The sequence below is a fragment of the Sorex araneus genome, chromosome 8 (assembly GCF_027595985.1).
Source record: "Sorex araneus isolate mSorAra2 chromosome 8, mSorAra2.pri, whole genome shotgun sequence".
NCBI lineage: Eukaryota > Metazoa > Chordata > Mammalia > Eulipotyphla > Soricidae > Sorex > Sorex araneus.
Window position 1 is genome coordinate 7,930,150 of NC_073309.1, and position 19,013 is coordinate 7,949,162.

General features: G+C 54.6%; 1 protein-coding gene across 2 annotated transcripts in view; it reads left to right on the forward strand.

Annotated features, from left to right (window-relative positions):
* WDR59 (WD repeat domain 59) overlaps positions 1–10,351 on the forward strand; it is a 59,944-nt gene extending 49,593 nt beyond the window's left edge. For both annotated transcript variants that reach the window (XM_055145955.1, XM_012932645.2), the window contains 7 exons: positions 262–343; positions 1,939–2,051; positions 3,069–3,219; positions 3,324–3,396; positions 5,134–5,260; positions 5,349–5,491; positions 9,397–10,351. In XM_055145955.1, the coding sequence (XP_055001930.1) occupies positions 262–343; positions 1,939–2,051; positions 3,069–3,219; positions 3,324–3,396; positions 5,134–5,260; positions 5,349–5,491; positions 9,397–9,632 (925 nt within the window). In that variant the 3' untranslated portion in view covers positions 9,633–10,351. The remainder of the gene's footprint in view (positions 1–261; positions 344–1,938; positions 2,052–3,068; positions 3,220–3,323; positions 3,397–5,133; positions 5,261–5,348; positions 5,492–9,396) is intronic.
* Positions 10,352–19,013: the final 8,662 nt, after the last annotated feature.

Sequence of the window (19,013 nt, forward strand, 5' to 3'; positions counted from 1 at the left end):
CAGAGCACTCGCCTTGCACTATGAGACTCTGGGTGCCATCCCCGGCACCACCTGTCTGCCAGCACCCCTGGGCGCCCCACGGCAGCCAGGGTTGAGCGCTTTCTTCGCTGCCATGTGGGAACAAAGTCTGCGTGTTGACAAGAGTCACGGCACCTCCTGAGTGAGGCCACGGAGGCCATTCCTAATCTGTTTGCAAAACCAGGGCCCGCACTTGGACGGTGGCCTGGACAGCAACTTCCTTGTTCCTTCCTGACATTGCAGATTGAATGTGAATGACATTCAAGAGACCTGCCAGAAGAATGCCACCTCTGCCTTGCTGGTGGGCCGGAAGGACCTTGTCCAGGTAGGGTCCATGCCTCTGGCTGGGGCTCTCACGTTTCCCTCCTGCAGCACGTTATTTTTGCCTGAGGTTGTGAGTTCGTGACATTCCAAGATGTCCCTCCTCCTTCGCAGTTCTCCCATTTTCTTTGCCAAACTCTGGGGCTGGATCTGGTTTTCTAAATCCCTTGCGCGTTTTTTTTTTTTATGGGTTCTTACTTGAGAAGGTCCAGAATGTATTTAGTCTATACTTTTTCTTTTTTTTTTTTTTCTTTTTTTGGGTCACATCCAGCAATGCACAGGGGTCACTCCTGGCTCATGCACTCAGGAATCACCCCTGGCAGTGCTCAGGGGACCATATGGGATGCTGGGATTTGAACCCGGGTCGGCCGTGTGCAAGGCAAACGCCCTACCCGCTGTGCTATCACTCCAGCCCCAGTCTATACTTTTTCTTGATCATATCTCTTCCCTAATCTTGCACCATGATTATGGTTACATATCTAAACTTGTAAGTTTTTCATTAACTGGGAAAGAAAGGCAGATCTCAGGGGAATCAGAATGCCTTACTTGGCCTGGAGCGGTCCGTACAGCGGGTAGGGGGGTAGGGCGGTAGGGCATTTGCCTTGCATGTGCATGTGGCCTACCTCTCCTGAAAACCTCTGGGTGGGACTCCCAAACAACAGCAACAACAACAACAAAAAAACCCGGGGCTGGAGCGAGAGCACAGTGGGTTGGGTGTTTGCCTTGCATATGGCTGACCCGGGTTCAATTCCCAGCATCCCCTATGGTCCCCTGAGCACCACCAGGAGAAATTCCTGAGTACAGAGCCAGGAGTTACCCCTGTGCATTGCTGGGTGTGACCCAAAAAGAAAAAAAAAATAAAACCCTGGAATGCACTTACTCTTTTTTATTCCCCATCCGATTACTAACTTAACAACAGACAAAACCACCAAGTTAGTGATTAACCAGAATCCAGGAGGCCAGAGATAATACAGTGAGTGAGGGGCTTGCCTTGCATGTAGCCAACCGGGGTTTGATCCCGGGCACCACTTCTGGTCCCCAGAGCCCCTCCCTCCACGCGTGATTTCTGAGGGTAGAGCCAGCAGTAAGCCCTGAGCACCACGGCGTGTGCCCCCCAAGCAAACAGACAACTCACTGAATTGTCATTTATTGTCCTTTTGTTGTGTTTTGGTTTTTGGGTCACACCCACACAATACTCAGGGGTTTCTTCTGACGCTGCACTCAGGGATCACTCCTGGTGATGCTCAGGGACCTTATGGAATTCCGGGATTGAACCCCAGTTGGCTGCATGCAAGGCGAGTGCCCTCCCCACTCTACTCTCTCTCCACCCGGAGAGATTTCTTCAAGTCATTTTTTTCAAAGTGCCTTTAGTGGAAGTTGCTAAGGCTCGTGCGTCTCAGACATGATCGGGCACTCCGCCCTCAGAGGAGCTTATTAAAAATGCAGATTCGGATTCAGCAGGCCTGCAGCGGGACTTCAGATTCTGCCTCCCAGCCCAGAGCAGCGAGGCGGAGGCTGCGAGGGAGGCTGGCGGGCTCTCCCCCGCGCTGGCTCCCGTCCTCCCCACGCTGAGTCTGGGCTTCTCTCTGACCTGTCCAGGTTTGGTCGCTGGCCACAGTTGCTACAGACCTTTGCCTTGGTCCGAAGTCTGACCCGGATCTGGAGACACCCTGGGCGCGACATCCGTTTGGGCGACAGCTGCTGGAGTCCCTGTAGGTTTTGAGAACTGGAAGTGAGGAAAAGGAGTGATGCCCCTTCTAGGTCCAGGAAGAGAGGAGTCCCGTGGCCTGAGACCGGGGAGGAAGGGAGAGCTTTCCTTTCTGCGCCAAGGCGGTTTCTGTGCAGAATGGATTTCTTTGAGCAGGAGGAACTGTGTCATTGATGTCACTCGTAGTGTGACCCTGAGGCTCCCTGAGAGATGGATGCAGTGGCTGTGGGTCACATCAGTCGCCACTCAGGAACTGGAGCTCCTGAGATGGGCAGTTTTTTGGGTGCTGTAGAGTTTTACACCGAGTGCAGATTCAGCCATTGCATGTTGGTTTTCATGGTTTCCAGAGACCTGACGCTTTCGCCCCATCAGGCAGTTTATGGAGCTGTTGGACTTGAGCTTCATTTATTGCGTTGCAAACTAGAAATAAAATGTGCCAAGTGATCCACAGCCACTTTTATCTCCATTGTATGAGGCCCAGGTCCTGACCGAGAAGCAGCTCTGGTTTCCTTGGGGGGAGCTGGCTTTCCCCATGGAGTCCCCACCCAGGACACATGCCTCAGTTTCCCAATGCCGACCCTGAGATGATCGTGCTTGTCCCACCCACCCCCGGTCAAGTACAGACACCGTAAGGAAGGTGAAGACACGCCTGAAATAAAGCCTGTTTCTTGGAAAGCATCAGTACCCCTCTGCAGAGGCGGTCTCTGATCCTTAGCTCACGGGATGCATGTTGCATCTGTGCCCTGAGATAGTAGCTCGTGTGTGTCATGAGCTGCTCTGGACTCTGCTTACCGTGCTCAGGGGAGACTTCATGTAGCTCTAGGTCACTTGATTAAAGTATCGGGGGGGGGGGCCCATCCCAAGGGCAGTGGGACTTTCCTTTGGAACGGGGACAGAAGGATGGTGTAGGTGACCTCTCACCAGGCCAGTGGGGTGTGTCCCTGGAGGAGGCCGAGGCCCCAGGGCCCCTCTTCCTCCGCCCCTTCTCTTGATGCATTTCTCCCCGCTCCCCTGTGCCCAGGTTGGCTCATTACTGCCGCCTCCGGGACGTCCAGACGTTGGCGATGCTCTGCAGCGTGTTTGAAGCCCAGTCTCGGCCTCAGGGGATCCCCAACCCCTTCGGGCCCTTCCCCAGCCGCTCCTCCAACCTCGTGGTGTCACACAGTCGCTACGTAAGCCCCCACTTTCCCGCTGTGTCTGACTTGCCCCGGGGGTCAGCCTGCCTGGGGACACTGTTCTGATGCTGCTCCTGTCTGTCTGTCTGTCCGTCCGACAGCCCAGCTTTACTTCCTCTGGCTCCTGTTCGAGCATGTCCGACCCAGGGCTCAACACCGGCGGCTGGAACATAGGTAGGTTAGCACGCGGTAGGCCGGCTGCATTTCCCGTGCTCCGGGAGCTTCCTGTGAGCTCCCGTCATGGAGCGTGTGTTTTGCTTTGGGGGTGCTACACCCAGTGGGTGCTACACTCAGAGGCGGCACCACAGTCTCGCACCTGCAGAGTGGATTCAGCCCTGTGAGCTCCCGGCTCCTGATACTTGTTCTTGGTGGATGACTATTTTGCATGGCTTTTCGGATCTCTTCTATAGCTGTATTATCAGGGGAGTGTGTTTTTCACATTTGAACAGGCTGTTTCTATAGGTTCTGCTGTTTTTCTGAATTCCGTGTGTTTGTGTGTGTGTGTGTGTGTGTGTGTGTGTGTGTGTATGTACACGTGTGTGCGTGTGCAGATGTGGTGCCACAAACTGAACCCGGGGCCTCATACATGCAAGGCGAGTGCTGTAGTGCCAGGCCACCTCGCCAGCTTGCTGGGCTCTTTCCGTCTCACCATCTTAAGGGCCTGACAGTGGTAGTTCGCACTGTTCACGCCAGAGCCCTTCCCTCCCTTGCTCCTTCACAAGCCTCTGTCTTGATTGTCCGCCTCTTCCCAAGCGCCTCCTGTTGATGTGGAGAAGCAAAGCTGAGTGTGATTACACCTGCCATAAAAATCTGATTAGTGGATACATTTATGTCTTCTGGATTTTAAACATTGCTTGGTTTTTGTTTCTGGGCCAGACTCAGCAGTGCTTGGGTCTGCCCCCAGCTCAGTGCCTGAGGGCCACTTTGCCCCTGCTGATGCTAAGGGACCCTGATGACCAGGCGCCATCCTGCAAGCAGCTGCTCTAGCCCGTGCGCCAGGTTAAGTTTCCCCTGTAAAAATGATCTTAGTTGTTTTTTTATTATGATTATTTTTTTAAATATTGATTGACTTATTTAGGTTTTTACAAAGTTGCTCATGATGATTTGTTACAGATTATTATGATTATTATAAATGCAGTTCGGGGTCAGGGCAGTAGTGCTGAAGGTCGGGCATTTGCCTTGGACTTGGCTGAGCTCAGAGCCTGGAGTGAAAAGCTGATGCAAATATTAGAGGAGAAATTAGTAATCACTAATCCTCCGCCTAGAAATAACATCTGTTTAACATTCCAGAACATTTTCTTCCAGTCTTTGGGTGTGTGGGATCATTCTATAACTGTGATTTTGTGTTCCGTTTTAAATCTTCTCATCTTCTCATGTCGTTTTCACACTTGAACATGTCAGAAAGCTTTTATAATAACAGTGGCCTGCTACCCGACCAGCCCAGACTGTCATTTGCCTGATGATCCCTCGAGTACTGACTTTCAAGTCACCTAGTAATAAACACTGGGGCCCGAGGGGCAGCATGGGAAGGGAGGCGCTTGCCTCACACATGTCACTCCAACCACAAATTTAAAATAAAATCATAATATCCAGAGCCTTGCACTAGAAAGTTTGAGTAGGGAAGTTCTGTTTCTTTTTTGTTTGGGGGCCCCACTGGCGGTGCCCAGGGCTTCACTCTGGCCCGGGGATCGCTCCTGCAGGCTCCGAGGACCATGTTGGATGCTGGAGATGGAGCCCCGGTCGACCCGCCCGCGGTGCTGCTCCCGGCCCAGCTTAGTTCTCTTTCTCAGGCCCTCCACCTGAGCCTCGTTTCCTCCAGGAAGTAATTTGGATGCCCGCCGTGTTGGGGGGATTTCGGATCGTGCCCCCTCGGTCTGATTTCTTCTCTACCTCCCACTTGATTCTCCGCAGCGGGCAGAGACACGGAGCACACGTCCTCCCCCTGGGGAGAGTCTTCCCCGGAAGAGATCCGCTTCGGGAGCCTGACCTACAGCGACCCCCGAGAGCGGGAGCGTGACCAGCACGACAAAAACAAAAGGTAGCGGCGGCGCGGCGCCCTCCCAGGCCCCCAGAGATGGGCTCAGGGCCGGAGAGGGGCTGACCGGACGCCTTTGCCACTGCCCCAGGCTGCTGGACCCTGCCAACACCCAGCAGTTTGACGACTTCAAGAAGTGCTACGGGGAGATCCTGTACCGCTGGGGGCTTCGGGAGAAGCGCGCCGAGGTGCTGAAGTTCGTGTCCTGCCCGCCTGACCCTCACAAAGGCATCGGTGAGTGGGAGCCGCCTCCTCTCCCGTCGCTGTCCGAGAGCGTCCACTCGGAAGATGAGCTTCTGAGAACCTTTGCTCTCCGGACTGGGAGGGGGCTCACGAGGCAGGCGGCGGGCATGGTGCCAGGCACCTGAGGCCATTTCTCAGCACCAGCTGACCCCTCCCCTCCCCCCCACACACAGCCTGGGTCCTGCTGGCAGCCCTGGAGAAGAGCTTCGGAGACTCAAACATACACAAAGTTTGGGGGTCAGACCACCAACCCTGGGGGGTAGGCACTTGCCTGGCATCCAGCTGATCCCTTCTTTTTTTTTTTCTTTTTTTTTTTCTTTTTTTTTTTTTTTGGGTCACACCCGGTGATGCACAGGGGTTACTCCTGGCTCATGCACTCAGGAATTACTCCTGGTGGTGCTCAGGGGACTATCTGGGATGCTAGGAATCGAACCTGAGTTGGCTGCGTGCAAGGCAAACGCCCTACCCACTGTACTATTGCTCCAGCCCCAGCTGATCCCTTCTTGATTCCCAGTGCCACCCAGGGGTCCCTGAGCGTAACCAGGGCTCCCCTTTGACCGCAGAGCCGGGACTGGCTACTGAGCACCATCGTGTGGTTCGGAAGCCCAAACACAAAAGTTTGCATTTAATGACAAATTTTTTTTCTTTCCTTTTTTTTTTAAATTTTATTTTTGGGTCACACCCAGCAATGCACAGGGGTTACTCTTGGCTCTGCACTCAGGAATTACCCCTGGCGGTGCTCAGGGAACCATATATAAGGGATGCTGGGAATCGAACCTGAGTTGGCCACGTGCAAGGCAAACACCCTACCCGCTGTGCTATTGCTTCAGCCTCCGAATTTGCATTTCTCTTGAAAAAAACAAGTAGTTTTTATGCAACGTGCTCAGATATTGGTGGGAAGTAAGGAACATTTATTAGCATTTGTACTCAGCCATTATATATCAAGTTCCTCCTAGGCCCAGTGCTCGCATGTTTCACTTCCCCTTGTGGAACTTAGACCGTGAAGCAGAAAACTTAAATATTATTACAAATAGGGAACCCATTCCTGAGCAGACAGAGAGGATGTCAGGGTAGAGAGGAAGCGTTTTGGGAGCCACGCTGGGGGGCTCCAGAAGGCCTCTGAGGAGCTGCGTCTGCAAGAAGGAGCCCTCGGTGTGGGCAGCAGTGAGCTGGCCACGCGCCAGACCAGTGGGGGATGGGCCCTGTAGCAGGGAGGGAGGCTGCTGGCCGGAACGCGGTGATGCAGGAGAGTGGGATAGAATCGGACCCTAAGGTGATGGAGGATCTGTGAGTCGTGGTAAAGTGTCGCCTGCAGGCCGGAGGGGGTGGACAGGCCGAGCAGTGCTCCGCTTGAAGGAGCCCCGGGCCGCGTGGTCCCCTGAGTGCCGCCAAGAGCAGCCCGAGCTGGGAGTCCAGCAGAAGATCGGAGCTTTGTTCTCCAGACCCTAAGGGCCCCTCAGCTCCCAGCATGACGAAGGAAGACCCGGGGTAGAGAGGAAGTCCCAGAAGGTTCCAGAGAGGACCCAGGTCCCACATAAAAGGTGCAGAATAGGAATGGCTTCTGGCCGCTGGAGCGGAGACAGAGCCGGGCACGGGGACCGCGAGGACAGTGGGGCTGCACCTGCAGTGACGCAGCAGTGAGTTCAATCCGGTGTAGACGGCCCGGACGATGTGGCCCCCCGAGAGGACCCCCTACCCTGTCTTCGGACACGTGGCTTCGGCTGGGAAGTGTGAGCTAGCAGGGAAGGGCGCCTGGGCGGGGCGGGAGAGCAGCGCTGGGAGAGCTGTTCTGAAGGAAAGGAGCGCGCCGAGAGGTTCTAGGGCTTTCTAGTCTTGAGCACGTTTCTGCAGGAGTCAGATATTTGAGGGAGGGTTCGGAGATGATTTATTGCAAATGAATAAGGCTCTCGGGAAAACAACGTCGAAGGGAAGTGTCCCTGTGCTGCATGACTGACTTTGAGTCGTGTTTAGATAAATATTTAAAAAACAAACAGTACCGAGCAGTCAGCACTAACCGGGGAACGCCTCGCCTGAGGGACTTTGCCGCTGTGTGCGCTGAGACGACAGGGACGGGTCACTGGGGAACCGTCGTAGAAAATCTTGAGGTTTGCGAAGCCGGAAATGACGTTAGTAGCGGTGCTGAGAGAGAGGGAGGCGGAGGCTCAGGGGAGCTGGCGGTTTCCTCAGAGGGGCAGGGTGCGCCGGGCGCCAGTGTCGGGTTTGTTGGTAAAATGTCCAGAAGTAGGGGCGCTGGAGAGACAGACCTGGCCTCCATCCCCGGCACCCCGTATGGTCCCCCGAGCCCCGCCAGGAGTGATTTCTGAGCGCAGAGTCAGAAGTAACCCCTGACCATTGCAGGTGTGGCCTAAAAAACAAACAAACAAAAAAGATGTACAGAAGTGGGGCTGGAGAGAGCGCATCACTGGGTTTAACCTACCACCCCTTCCCCCCCAAAAAAAAAGGTACAGATGTCTTTGACTCTTAAAGTTGTTAGGCAGGTAGTTGCCATTAAAACAGAACAAAAAATAAAACAGATTTAGTTGTCAAGCAGCAAGGACTATTTTACTCTGCATATGTGTGTGTGTGCGTGCGTGCACATGTGTGTCTGTGTGTGTATATGTGTGTGCATATGTGTCTGTGTATGTCTGTGTGTGTGTCTGTGTCTGTGTCCTGGGAAAAATTGCAGACACAAAGGCTATTGGATGTGTATTTCTTTAGGGTATCTAAGTGCTTGTTGGTATATCAGGGAGAACTTGGAGCCCTTGATCTTTCAAAAGTTGCTTTTGGGAGGCTGGAGAGATAGCACAGCGGGTAGGGTGTTTGCCTTGCACGTGGCTGATCCAGGTTCGATTTCCAGCATCCCATATGGTCCCCTGAGCACCGCCAGGAGTGATTCCTGAGTGCAGAGCCAGGAGTAACCCCTGAGCATCGCTGGCTGTGACCCAAAAAGAAAAAAAAAAAAAGTTGCTTTCGGGAAGAGATTTGTAGCTGTTCCCGTGCGTCCCGCAGCCTCACGAGAGTCTGTAGGGAGGGTGGGGGCGGGGGGCGGGGGCCCAGAACTCTATAATCCAGAGGAAAAATAGAAACTCCAGAAGGTGGAATGATATTCTAGGATGAATAGAGTCTGTACTCCTGGCGTTAGCAGTAGTGTAAGGTTCTTAGGGCCTTGGGGATCGTGAAGAACCCTCCGACAGGCAGTACGGGGAAGTGTATCCCTGTGCAGTCTGGACACTGGGCGCACCGAGCCCCCCACCAGCGATGGGGGGTCCTGCCGGGACCTTGCCACAGGGCTCCCCAGCACCAGCTAGTCTCCCTGGGGGCGTCTGGCAGTTTGCTCCGTGCTCGTGAGGTGACACCTGAGGTCCCCCGTCCTGCAGCAGGGGTGGGGGCAAAAGTGAATTTCCCTGAAGGTGGTGGGGGGGGCAGAGTTCACAGAATGGGCTCAGACCTGGTTTTAGGGGGTGAGGTGGTTCGGTGCGGGGGGGGAGTCTTCCGTGGACCCAAACATGTCTCCGGGAGGAAGGTGCCAGCCCTGCCCCGTGGGGGCGGGCCAGAACTCAGCGCCAGGAGACGGGCAGCTTCTGCCCCCGAGGTGCCGGCTCTGCTGCCTGAGCCGTGGGCGGCTGCTCGGTTTCGCGCCCACCTGTTGGCTGCGGGTCTTCCTCTCCCTCGCCCGCGGCTGTGTCTGCTAACACACGGACCACTGTGCAGCTGGCCATGGAGGCAGCCCGTGAGGGTGGTTTCCTGACACCCCGGGACTGGCAGCCGCTGAGTCCGTGCACCAGGAGACTCCTCAGCGTCCTGTCCCGGGCTTTCTCTGCTCCCTCCCCTGAAACCCCCCAGAGTGTCAGTTGTACGCCCTTCCCCCATCTCACGCGTCTTGTTCTGGCCTCCAGAGTTCGGGGTGTACTGCAGCCACTGCCGCAGCGAGGTCCGGGGCACGCAGTGCGCCCTCTGCAAAGGCTTCACCTTCCAGTGCGTCATCTGCCACGTGGCCGTGCGGGGCTCCTCCAACTTCTGCCTGACCTGCGGCCACGGCGGCCACACCAGCCACATGATGGAGTGGTTTCGGACCCAGGAGGTGTGCCCCACCGGCTGTGGTTGCCACTGCCTGCTGGAAAGCACTTTCTGAACGCCCAGCGCGGGAGCTGCAGAGGCCCCCCGAGCCCCCTGGGCCCGGAGAGACGTGCCAGAACCCAGCGCCAGCGCCACGGGGCTCACCCCTCTCCTGGATGGCCGTGGCACACTCTGGCGCCAGCCTCCATCTTCTCATCTCTTCGCTGACTTCGGCCAGCACGCCGCTGCCCAGGGCGAAGGCAGCCAAGTGGAAATGCTCACGGGAAAAAGCGCCTCCCTCCCGTGGACCGTGCGCCACCAGCCCTCTCGTGGCCCAGCGAGGATGCAGAGGACGGTCCCTGGAGCCGAAGGGCAGTGGATGTTGTTTTTTTTTGTTTGTTTTTTTGTTTTTTTCTTTTTGGGTCACACCTGGCGATGCACAGGGGTTACTCCTGGCTCTGCACTCAGGAATTACCCCTGGTCGTGCTCAGGGGACCATATGGGATGCTGGGATTTGAACCCGGGTCGGCCGCGTGCAAGGCAAACGCCCTACCCGCTGTGCTATCTCTCCAGCCTCAGGACAGTGGATGTTTAGCCGACAAGTGGCCTGTGACGGAATTGGTATATTTACTGGACTGGTGGACGTGGCCTTTCGAAATACGATGCTTAAATTGTGAACAGAGGATGTACATAGGGTTCTCAAGATGCCTTTCCGTTTGTCTGTTTTGTACATTTGTCTTCCAGCTCCTTTTCCTCAGTAAATAAAGTTCTCATTGCCATTTGAGGGGGGAGAAAGAGAGATGGGGAAAGTAACATTTTAATGAATCTTCCGCATACGTGACTTGAAGTTGATGTCTCAGGGTGAGACTCAGGTTTTCAGTGGAAATGCTGATTTACTCTTGGCTTCTGGCAGAAGAAATAGAATCTGATGCTTACAATTTTCCCCCTCGCCCCTCCAGTCTTTTTCTTGTGTCCTGTAGCAGAAGGGGGGTGGGGTGCAGTGCAGAGCGAGCTCCAAGGGTCCCCTCCCCGTGCAGGCAGGCGGGTAAGGCCGGACCCTTCATCCGACCACCTCAGACGTTCCTCCCACGCGTGGCTGCCTTCCCACCAGCTTCACCAACTCTTGGGTCCACCTGATAGTTCAGCTCTTCAAATCTCAGACATGCCGGGGGATTTCTTTCTGGTATTTCTACTGAGGACTCCGAGCCAGGCTGTTTTCACTGGGGCGCCCCAGAGGGGGGCGGGTGAGAACCCTCCCTGCCCCAAGGGACCCAGCCCCAGCAGCTGACTTCCACTATCCAATCGCCACCACGCTCCAGGCTGCTTTCCGGACACATAAGACACTTCTTACCCATTTTCCATAATTACCACACCATATTTGATGGAGTTCAGAAGTAGGCAACGAATCATAGAGAAAAATATATATATTATTCTAAGAGACATATATATATAGGTATATATATGTGTGTATATATATGTGATATATATATATATATATATATATATATATATATATATACCTATCGAAGAGCCCGGCAAGCTACTGAGAGTATCCCACCCGCATGGGCAGAGCCTGGCAGGCTACCCATGGTGTATTCGATATGCCAAAAGGTCTCATTCCCCTGACCCTGAAAGAGCCTCCAATGGGGAAAGATGAGTAAGGAGAGGCTGCTAAAATCTCAGGGATTGGAGGAATAGAGACGTTAATGGTGCCCGCTCGAGTAATTCGACGAACAACGGGATGACAGTGATACAGTGATTTCTAGTGAAATTTGCCTCAGAATGAAACGGCCATGTTGAAGTAGGGAACTCCCTGCCTCCAAACAGGAAAGTGTCATACTTAACATCAGGCCCCACGGATGGACTGTGGTGTCAGCGTAGCGGATAAAGGCCAATAGGAGTGCGAGCCATCAGAAACACGTGCGCGCGCGCGCGCGCACACACACACACACACACACACACACACACACACACATGCCTGTGCACGCCCAGCCACCCAATACATTCATTTCTTTCAGGCAATTGTGGCTGACACGTTGGGATCTGCCCATACTCCACCCCCAGGGTCCCCCCCTCAGGGAAGAGAGTCTGGCAGGAGGCAGCGGGCCCCTCAGGGGACAGTGCTCTGCAGTGCAGGCATTTGTTTCTTGGGGCCTTGCCATCACACCAGGAGGCCTGTTGCAAGGCTGAGAAAGACGACACTTCAGGTATGCTCCGATGCCTGCCGTCAACCTGTGTGTTCCCTTTGAAGTCCCAGGTGACCTGAGCAAAGGGATAATATGGGGGAAACCCCAAACAGAACAACAAAGCGCACATGTGGAAATGTTCTGGATGCTGGCCATCAGGAGTAGATCTTTCCGGGCACCTGGGTGCTTGTTTGTTTGTTCCAACAACACAAATTGTGTGTTCGAGCACCTTTGAACTGCTTGGCGTGCCCCAGACAAAGGTTGCTCGGGCAGCCTGCTGGAAAGAACAGGCGCCTCCAGCTCGGCGTTGGGCTCCTGTCTTCGGTCCCCATCCCCGTCCCCAAATCCAAATGGCTTACTTTTCTTGGTCATGCCATGAAAGGGAATCAAGTGGCTTTTTATAAAATTGTAGCGGGGGACTGGAGCGATAGTACAGCAGGTAGGGCCTTTGCCTTGCACACAGCCAGACCAGGTTCAATCCCCAGCATCCCATATGGTTCTCCAAGCACTGCCGGGAGGGAGTAATTTCAGAGTGCAGAGCCAGGAGGTAAAACCCCTGTGCATTGCCGGGTGTGACCCAAAAAACAAAACAAAAATTGTAGGGGGTCGGAGAAATAGTATAGCAGGTAGGGTGTTTGCTGTGCACGTGGCCAACCAATCCTCTTCACTCCACATGGTCCCCCCGAGCCTCACCAAGAGTGATTCCTGAGCACAGAGCCAAGAGTAACCCCGAACATTGCCAGATGTGGCCGCAAAGAACAAAAAGACAAGCACTGTATAGTTCCCCTTCCAGGAGGTACTTGGGGGAGGAGGAAGGTGAAGTTCACATCCAGCTTCACACGTGATGTGTGTAGTTTCAGTTTTGCCAGAGAAAGGGCTTGGCAGGGGAGGGGTGCAGGGGGGGGGTGGTAGTGCTGAGGGTCGCCCAAGGTGGTGGATATATCAGTGCCACCGAGCTGTCCACTGAGAAATGGCCGTGACGACACATTGCATGTTCTGTGTGGTTTACCTCGTGAAAGAAAAAAAAAAGGAAAAAAATAAATTGAGATCAGATTCTAAAAAACTATGAAGGTAGGGTAGCTTACAAAAATAAATAAATAAAACACGGAAGAACCGGAAACATCCGTGCTCACCCCGAGCTGGAATGAACCCAGAGGGCCTTCACCAAGTATGGTTAGCCCGGAGGCGCCCACACTCTCGGAGCCCCCACCCTCTTCTCGGAAACACTGGTACCCCATGCCCTCCGGGCCTCCCACCTCCGAATGGAAAACCAAAAGTGCCCCTGAGACGCACGGGAGGCTGAGACCAGCTCTGCATGGGTACAGGACCCCTGGGGGGAGGGGCCGGTACCACCCACTCGGTCATGGCCAGGTTAAGTTCTGTGTTGACACTGTGAAATGCTGATTGGCAATAAAAAGAAATGTGCTGGCCGGGGGCACCCGGGGGCGACGTGGAGGGAACCGCCGGTCCCCGAGACTCTGGTGCGTGTCATCTCATCCAGAGCAGCCCCCGCCCCTCGCCGCTGTCGCAGTGATGACGGGTGGGGTGGGTGGGACACCCACTTAGGCTGCTCGTGCAGGTCTCACCAGAGATGGGGGTCTCTGCTGTGGCACCCACGGGGGGTCCCGACAGCAGAGCTGCTGGGTGGGTGGCACCAGGTGTCCAACTGTTGGCCCTCATGCCTGTGAGATGGACACTCTCCGCCTCTGAGCCACCCCCCGAATCCCATACAGCACTCGGAGGAAGTGAGAAGGCTGGAGTGGAGGTGAGGGGGGTGGAGAGGCTGCGAGCAGAGGCCATGCCCAGGGCTCCCGATGGACGTCGCCTTTCGGGGTTGTGTGGCTGAGCCCAGAGCGGAGCTCAGGGGAAGCCGGAGAAGTGTGAGCGCCAAGACTGGGCGCTGCTCCAGGGGAGCGGGGTGCAGCCGAGCTGGGGGTCCGCGTGGTGCGGGAAGGGTCGTGGCCGCATTAGCCGTGCAGGCTTTCGAACCTCCACCACAGTCCGTGAGTGAGACTGCGTGGCCTGGCGAGATGTTCCCGTGGGAGAAACTCGGCCAAAGTAGTCGAGGTGTGTCTTGTTTCGGGGGAGGGGGGCGGGGGCTCTCAGGCAATCCTGCTGGTGGTCCACCAGCCAGGCCTGCGCGTGAGGGAGGGCCCAGGCTGTGGCACTGCTCAGGCCTGCGGAGGCAGAACCACCGGGACACCCCTGTGGTATTTGCAGGCCCCCAGGGCCACACCAAGTGGGGCTTGGGGACACTCACGACCACATGGTGTGAGGGATTGGACAGATCCCACGCATACAAGACTGACCCTTGTGCTTCTCCCCGCCCCCGCACTCCCGGCCATCTGGGCTGTTGAATTCATCCCTCAAACTAACCCAAATTTTGGTTTTGAGACACATCCGGTGGCACTCAGAGTTACTCCTGGTTCTGTGCTCAGCAGTCGCTCCTGGCAGGGCTGGGATGCCAGGTCAGCTGTGTGCCTGACATCACCAGGTTGGCTGATGTCCTGTATCTCCAGCCCAGTCATCTAAAATAATTTTTTAAATGGTTGTATTTTAAAAAACTGGTTACTGTGACTCACTACAATTGGGAACTGTGAACTTGGAGCCCAGACAAGGGCCTGGAGACCCCTCGTGCCCCCACTGAAGACCAGTGCCGGGCTGTTCTCTCGCTCCCCCTTCACAGGGGCTTCTAGACCTCCCTATGCTGGGCAGGACAAGACAAATCAGTTCCTCTCCCTGCTGGCTTCTCCCCCGGTGTCCTGTGAGCTAGAAGGACCAGCTGGGTGTACCAGGGACAAACAACCAGGAGCCAGCGTCCAACTTGCCTGGCCTGTGGCTGACCCAGGTTTAATCCCTGGCACTCCCTGTGCCCCGCCAGGGCTGATCCCTGAACACACAATCAGGAGTAATCCCTGAGTTCGGAACCAGCGGTGATCCCTGGCCGCACAGCCAGATATGATCCCTGAGCACCATCAGGTAAGAATCATAAATGAGAAAAAAGAACGAGGAGTTGATTTAAAACCTCTTAAAATATTTCCTAACAATCACATGAATCAGTAGCAGTTTCTTTTCACCGTCTTGATTCTGCTCCATTGAGCCAAGGCATGGTATGACGCATGAGAAGGTGATCTCAGAGGAGCGACCCTTCATTTCCGCTGGCCTGGCGCTGGGTGGCCAGCCAGGAGCGCGTCCGGCTCCCCTGTGCTTTCAGCAGGAAATACCCCGCTGATGGGCTTGTGGCCTCTGCGTGACACTCTCTTCTGTGACGTGGATTCAGAGACACAGGATGTTGGTGGAGACCATCCCCAGGTCTGCCTTTGTGGGGTCTCTTTGAGGGGTCTCTTTGTTTTCCTCTTGAAGATCGGCAAAGGAAGAAAGGGAGAAAGCATTTTCCTTTCTCATCAGGAAAATATTCCAGGATGCTGTGTGCTTCGTGGCTTCAAGAGCTGGACCTGGCCAGCAGCTTCAGGCAGCAGATGTGTTTCCTCTGGCGAGCTATCCGAACTCACTGGGCTCCGAATCCTTGAAACGTTTGTGCACCCTAAGTGGAATATATGTTTTTCAGCCTTTTCACCATGGAAGACTTTATGATAAAGTTGGGGTTTCCAAACCAGGGCTGCAGGAAAGCACTTCCAGAGCCAGGACATCTTTTATTTATTTATTTATTTATTTATTTATTAGCTTTTTGGGTCACACCTGGCGATGCACAGGGGTTATTCCTGGCTCTGCATTCAGGAATTACTCCTGGTGGTGCTCAGGGGACCATATGGGATTTGAACCCGGGTCGGTCGCGTGCAAGGCAAACGCCCTACCCGCTGTGCTATCGCTCCAGCCCCAGGACATCTTTTTTTTTTATTTTCTTTTGGGAAAAGCTACAGACTCTAATATTATTAAAGCATGTATTTCAGTATTATCAGATTCTTTAATTTGAAGGTTAAGAGGTAGTATATTAAATGCGGAATAAGTCTATGTAGATGAAGATATTGCCAGGATGTCTTTGGAATAGTTTGCTGACACCAGGGGGCAGCAGAGATCCAGCCCGGGCTCAGCCCATGCCCAGGTCAAGGATAAAGGTCAAAGCAGAGCAGCCTGCACCTGTTCCTCCAGTTGTGAAATGAAAACCCCGCTTCCCTGTAACTCACCCAGTGACAGAACTAACACCGTCAGAAAAGAATACTGAAACCCTGCCCTGCACCTACCTAAGGGGGTGTGAACGATTTTTCAGGCATGATGGCTGAAAATGGAGCCTGTAACATTTATTTAAAGGAAGAAAAACTCAGGGTCAGAGAGAGAGAGAGAGAAAGAGAGAGAGAGAGATCTCAGTGGTCTAATGGACCTTCACATGTAGAAGGTCCGGTTCCATGTGGCCCCCAGCACTCTCCCTGAGGACAGAGCCAGGTGGGGGCCCCCAAAATTGAAACAATAAATAAGGAACTTGGTTGAGATGACAATTGACAATAAGGTGGACGTGGTCAAACTAAATCTAGAAGCCTGGCTGGTAAGGTGGCCTGAGGATTCTGCAGATACTGGTTGCAGAATTGAAGAAGAAACTCAGATGGCAAAGAGTGTGTGTGTGTGTGTGTGTGTGTGTGTGTGTGTGACTCTGGGCCCCAGGTTATGGGCAGAATGACCATGCTGGGGAGCCCCAGATGCTTCTGTTGCTCTGTCTCCCAAGGAGTGGATGACTTCTGGGGGTACACAAACAAGCCAGGCGATACTTGGGTGCCACAAGGGGGATTCTGTGTTCCCCTTGAAGAAGAATTTTCAGTGAGAGGCTGAGCAGTTTTGTTGCTGCTGCTCATTTGCTAAATTTTCTTATTTGCTGCAAAGGAGCACGGCGGACCGGATTAGCCTGGGGACCTCTGCCCCAGGAGGAGGAAAGCAGGGCACTTTTCTGCTGGGTGGTTCAGAGGGAAACTTGCTCATGTGGACATGGTGAAACAGAGCCTGTACCCTTCAGAGCAAGATGTGAATAATCAGAAAATTGCGGTCATGGATCTAGACTGCAAAGGGGTTATGAAGAGCAATGTCTACAGTTAGAAATGATTAATCAGAGAATTATAGGATGAAGGAGCTTAAAAAAGAACGGGGCTGGGGGTGGCATGGAGCAATAGTGTAGTTGGAAGGGTGTTTGCCTTGCGCATGGCTGGCCCAGGTTCGAACTCTGGCATACCATGTGGTCCCCCAAGCACTGTTAGGAGTAAGTAGTTCCTGAGCATCTCCGTGTGTGGCACCCCCCAAAGACTAAACAAAAGGAACCAGGGGGTTGTTTGGGGGCCATACCCAACAGTGCTCGGGTGTCACTCCTGGCTTAGGGGACAGTGTGTAGTGCCCAGGATCAAATGGGGATGGTTGCAGGTAAGTTACCCGTGGACTGTCTCTCCAGCCCAAAATCTGACTTCTTAATGGCTAAAATACAAATTAGATTTATTCGGTAGTTCCTGACATCAAAAGTGGGATTAATGAAAACAGGTTCCAAGGAAAATATTTTTCAGTCCAATGCAAGTATAGTAGGGAAGAAAAAAAAAAAGTAAAGCCACTGATCACAACTGCATGCGCGTGCCACGGGATCACAGATCCACATATCCTGGGAGGGTTCCATTGAGGGTCATAACCCGGATGAGACCGTTCCAAAGGCGAGCTGCCTCTGGGGTCTGTGAGGAGGAGAGGAGATTGCAGGCTCCATTTCTTGAGGAATGAGATGAAGGGGGTTTCCCCATTCCCTGAGAGAGTCACCTGGGGTGGTGGGCAGCGGGTCCCTGGGAGGGCCCAACCAAGTGGGCAATGAGTGTAGGAAGAGATGTGAGACTGGCATGAACCCAGAAGGGATTTCCTGTGCGTGCCCCTTGATACTGTTGCCTTCTGGGGCAATGCAAGGGGGTGGAGGGGGTAGGGATGGAGTGAAGTGGGTAGCCGGGGAAGACAGTGACTGTGGGCGCTAAGGGAGGGGCAGTGCTGCCCGGAGACCCACGAGAATGTGGGTGTGGGGACTGGGGGCAGGCAGCAGCCCTGAGCCCACCTTCCTGTGTGGGTGCAGGTGACCGTGCCTTGGACTCAGGATGCAGGTAACAGGGCGGGGCTCCGACTGTCCAGCAAGGTAGCGGGTGTCCATCCCATCCCAGAAACGCTTGTATTGGTGAGGCCTGGGGAGCACCGTGGCCCCCAGGAAGAAACTACCCCCCCCACCTTTGTCTCCACATGCCCATGTCCTGCCAGCCAGACGTCAGCTCTGGATCAGAAGAAATGGAATGTGGCAGCACACGTTAATCGTGACATACGTGGTCTTTCCAAAGGCCACCGTGTGCTTCTGCACCCCTCCATCCGGCTGGTGTCCGTGTGTCCTGTCGGGTTGTGCTGCCCTCGGAGGGGACACGCCCGTGAGTCGGAGACGACGCCTGCCCTCACAGGTTGGCGTGTATGCTGGGAGTCTGAGCCCGGAGAGCCCCCCCCCCCCCCCCCGCCCATGGCGCCGCTCTCTGATTGCTCCCCGGGAAAATAAAGGTCCAGAAGGATTCCAGGGACCCGATGCCTGCGGGGTCAGGCCAGCCTCAGGCAGATGCTCCGTATGTTTCGCAGTGGCCCTACGTGGAATGTTCTGGCACCGGCTGCACCACAGTTCCGTCCTTACGCAAGACTCTTGTTCCCGCCCGCACTTTGCTGGGAGCATTCGGCACCCGAGACTCTTTCCTTTTCCACATGGACGTCCTGGCGTCAGGGCCTGTGTGTGGGGCGATGTGTCACACAGCCGCCTCCGCTGCCACTGTCCTGAGCGGGAAAGATTTATGAATGAGAAGCGACTCAGAGGAACTGCAGGGCTGCCGGGGATCGGCCTGGGGCTCTGAGCCCTGACAGATTAAGTAAAATTCTCCAGCAAATTTGGGTTTCAGTTGGAATATAGTATTCTGAAGTTAAAATTTAATCGTGTGGACTGTGTTTGGGGGTCACTCCCACGGGTGCCCGGGGCCTGCTCCGAATACAGCTTTTGGATGTTGCTCCCCAAGGTGCTTGCGGGGACCCTCTGGGTGGGGGGTCAAAGCTCCAGTCCTTGGAGCCATCAACTGGCCCCAAACTTGTATTTTTAGTTGCTAAATTGGCCACAGGGTCCAGAATCCGATCTAAGGGGTCGATTCTGAGATGATCCCAGATGCTGAGTCAGCAGATCCCTGCTTGGAGTGGGGGCTGCCCCCCTCCAGGTCTCTGCCGGCACCCACTTGGGGGTCCCCCCTGAATTGTTCCTTGCAGCATCCCCCTCCTTTGCATCACTTGTC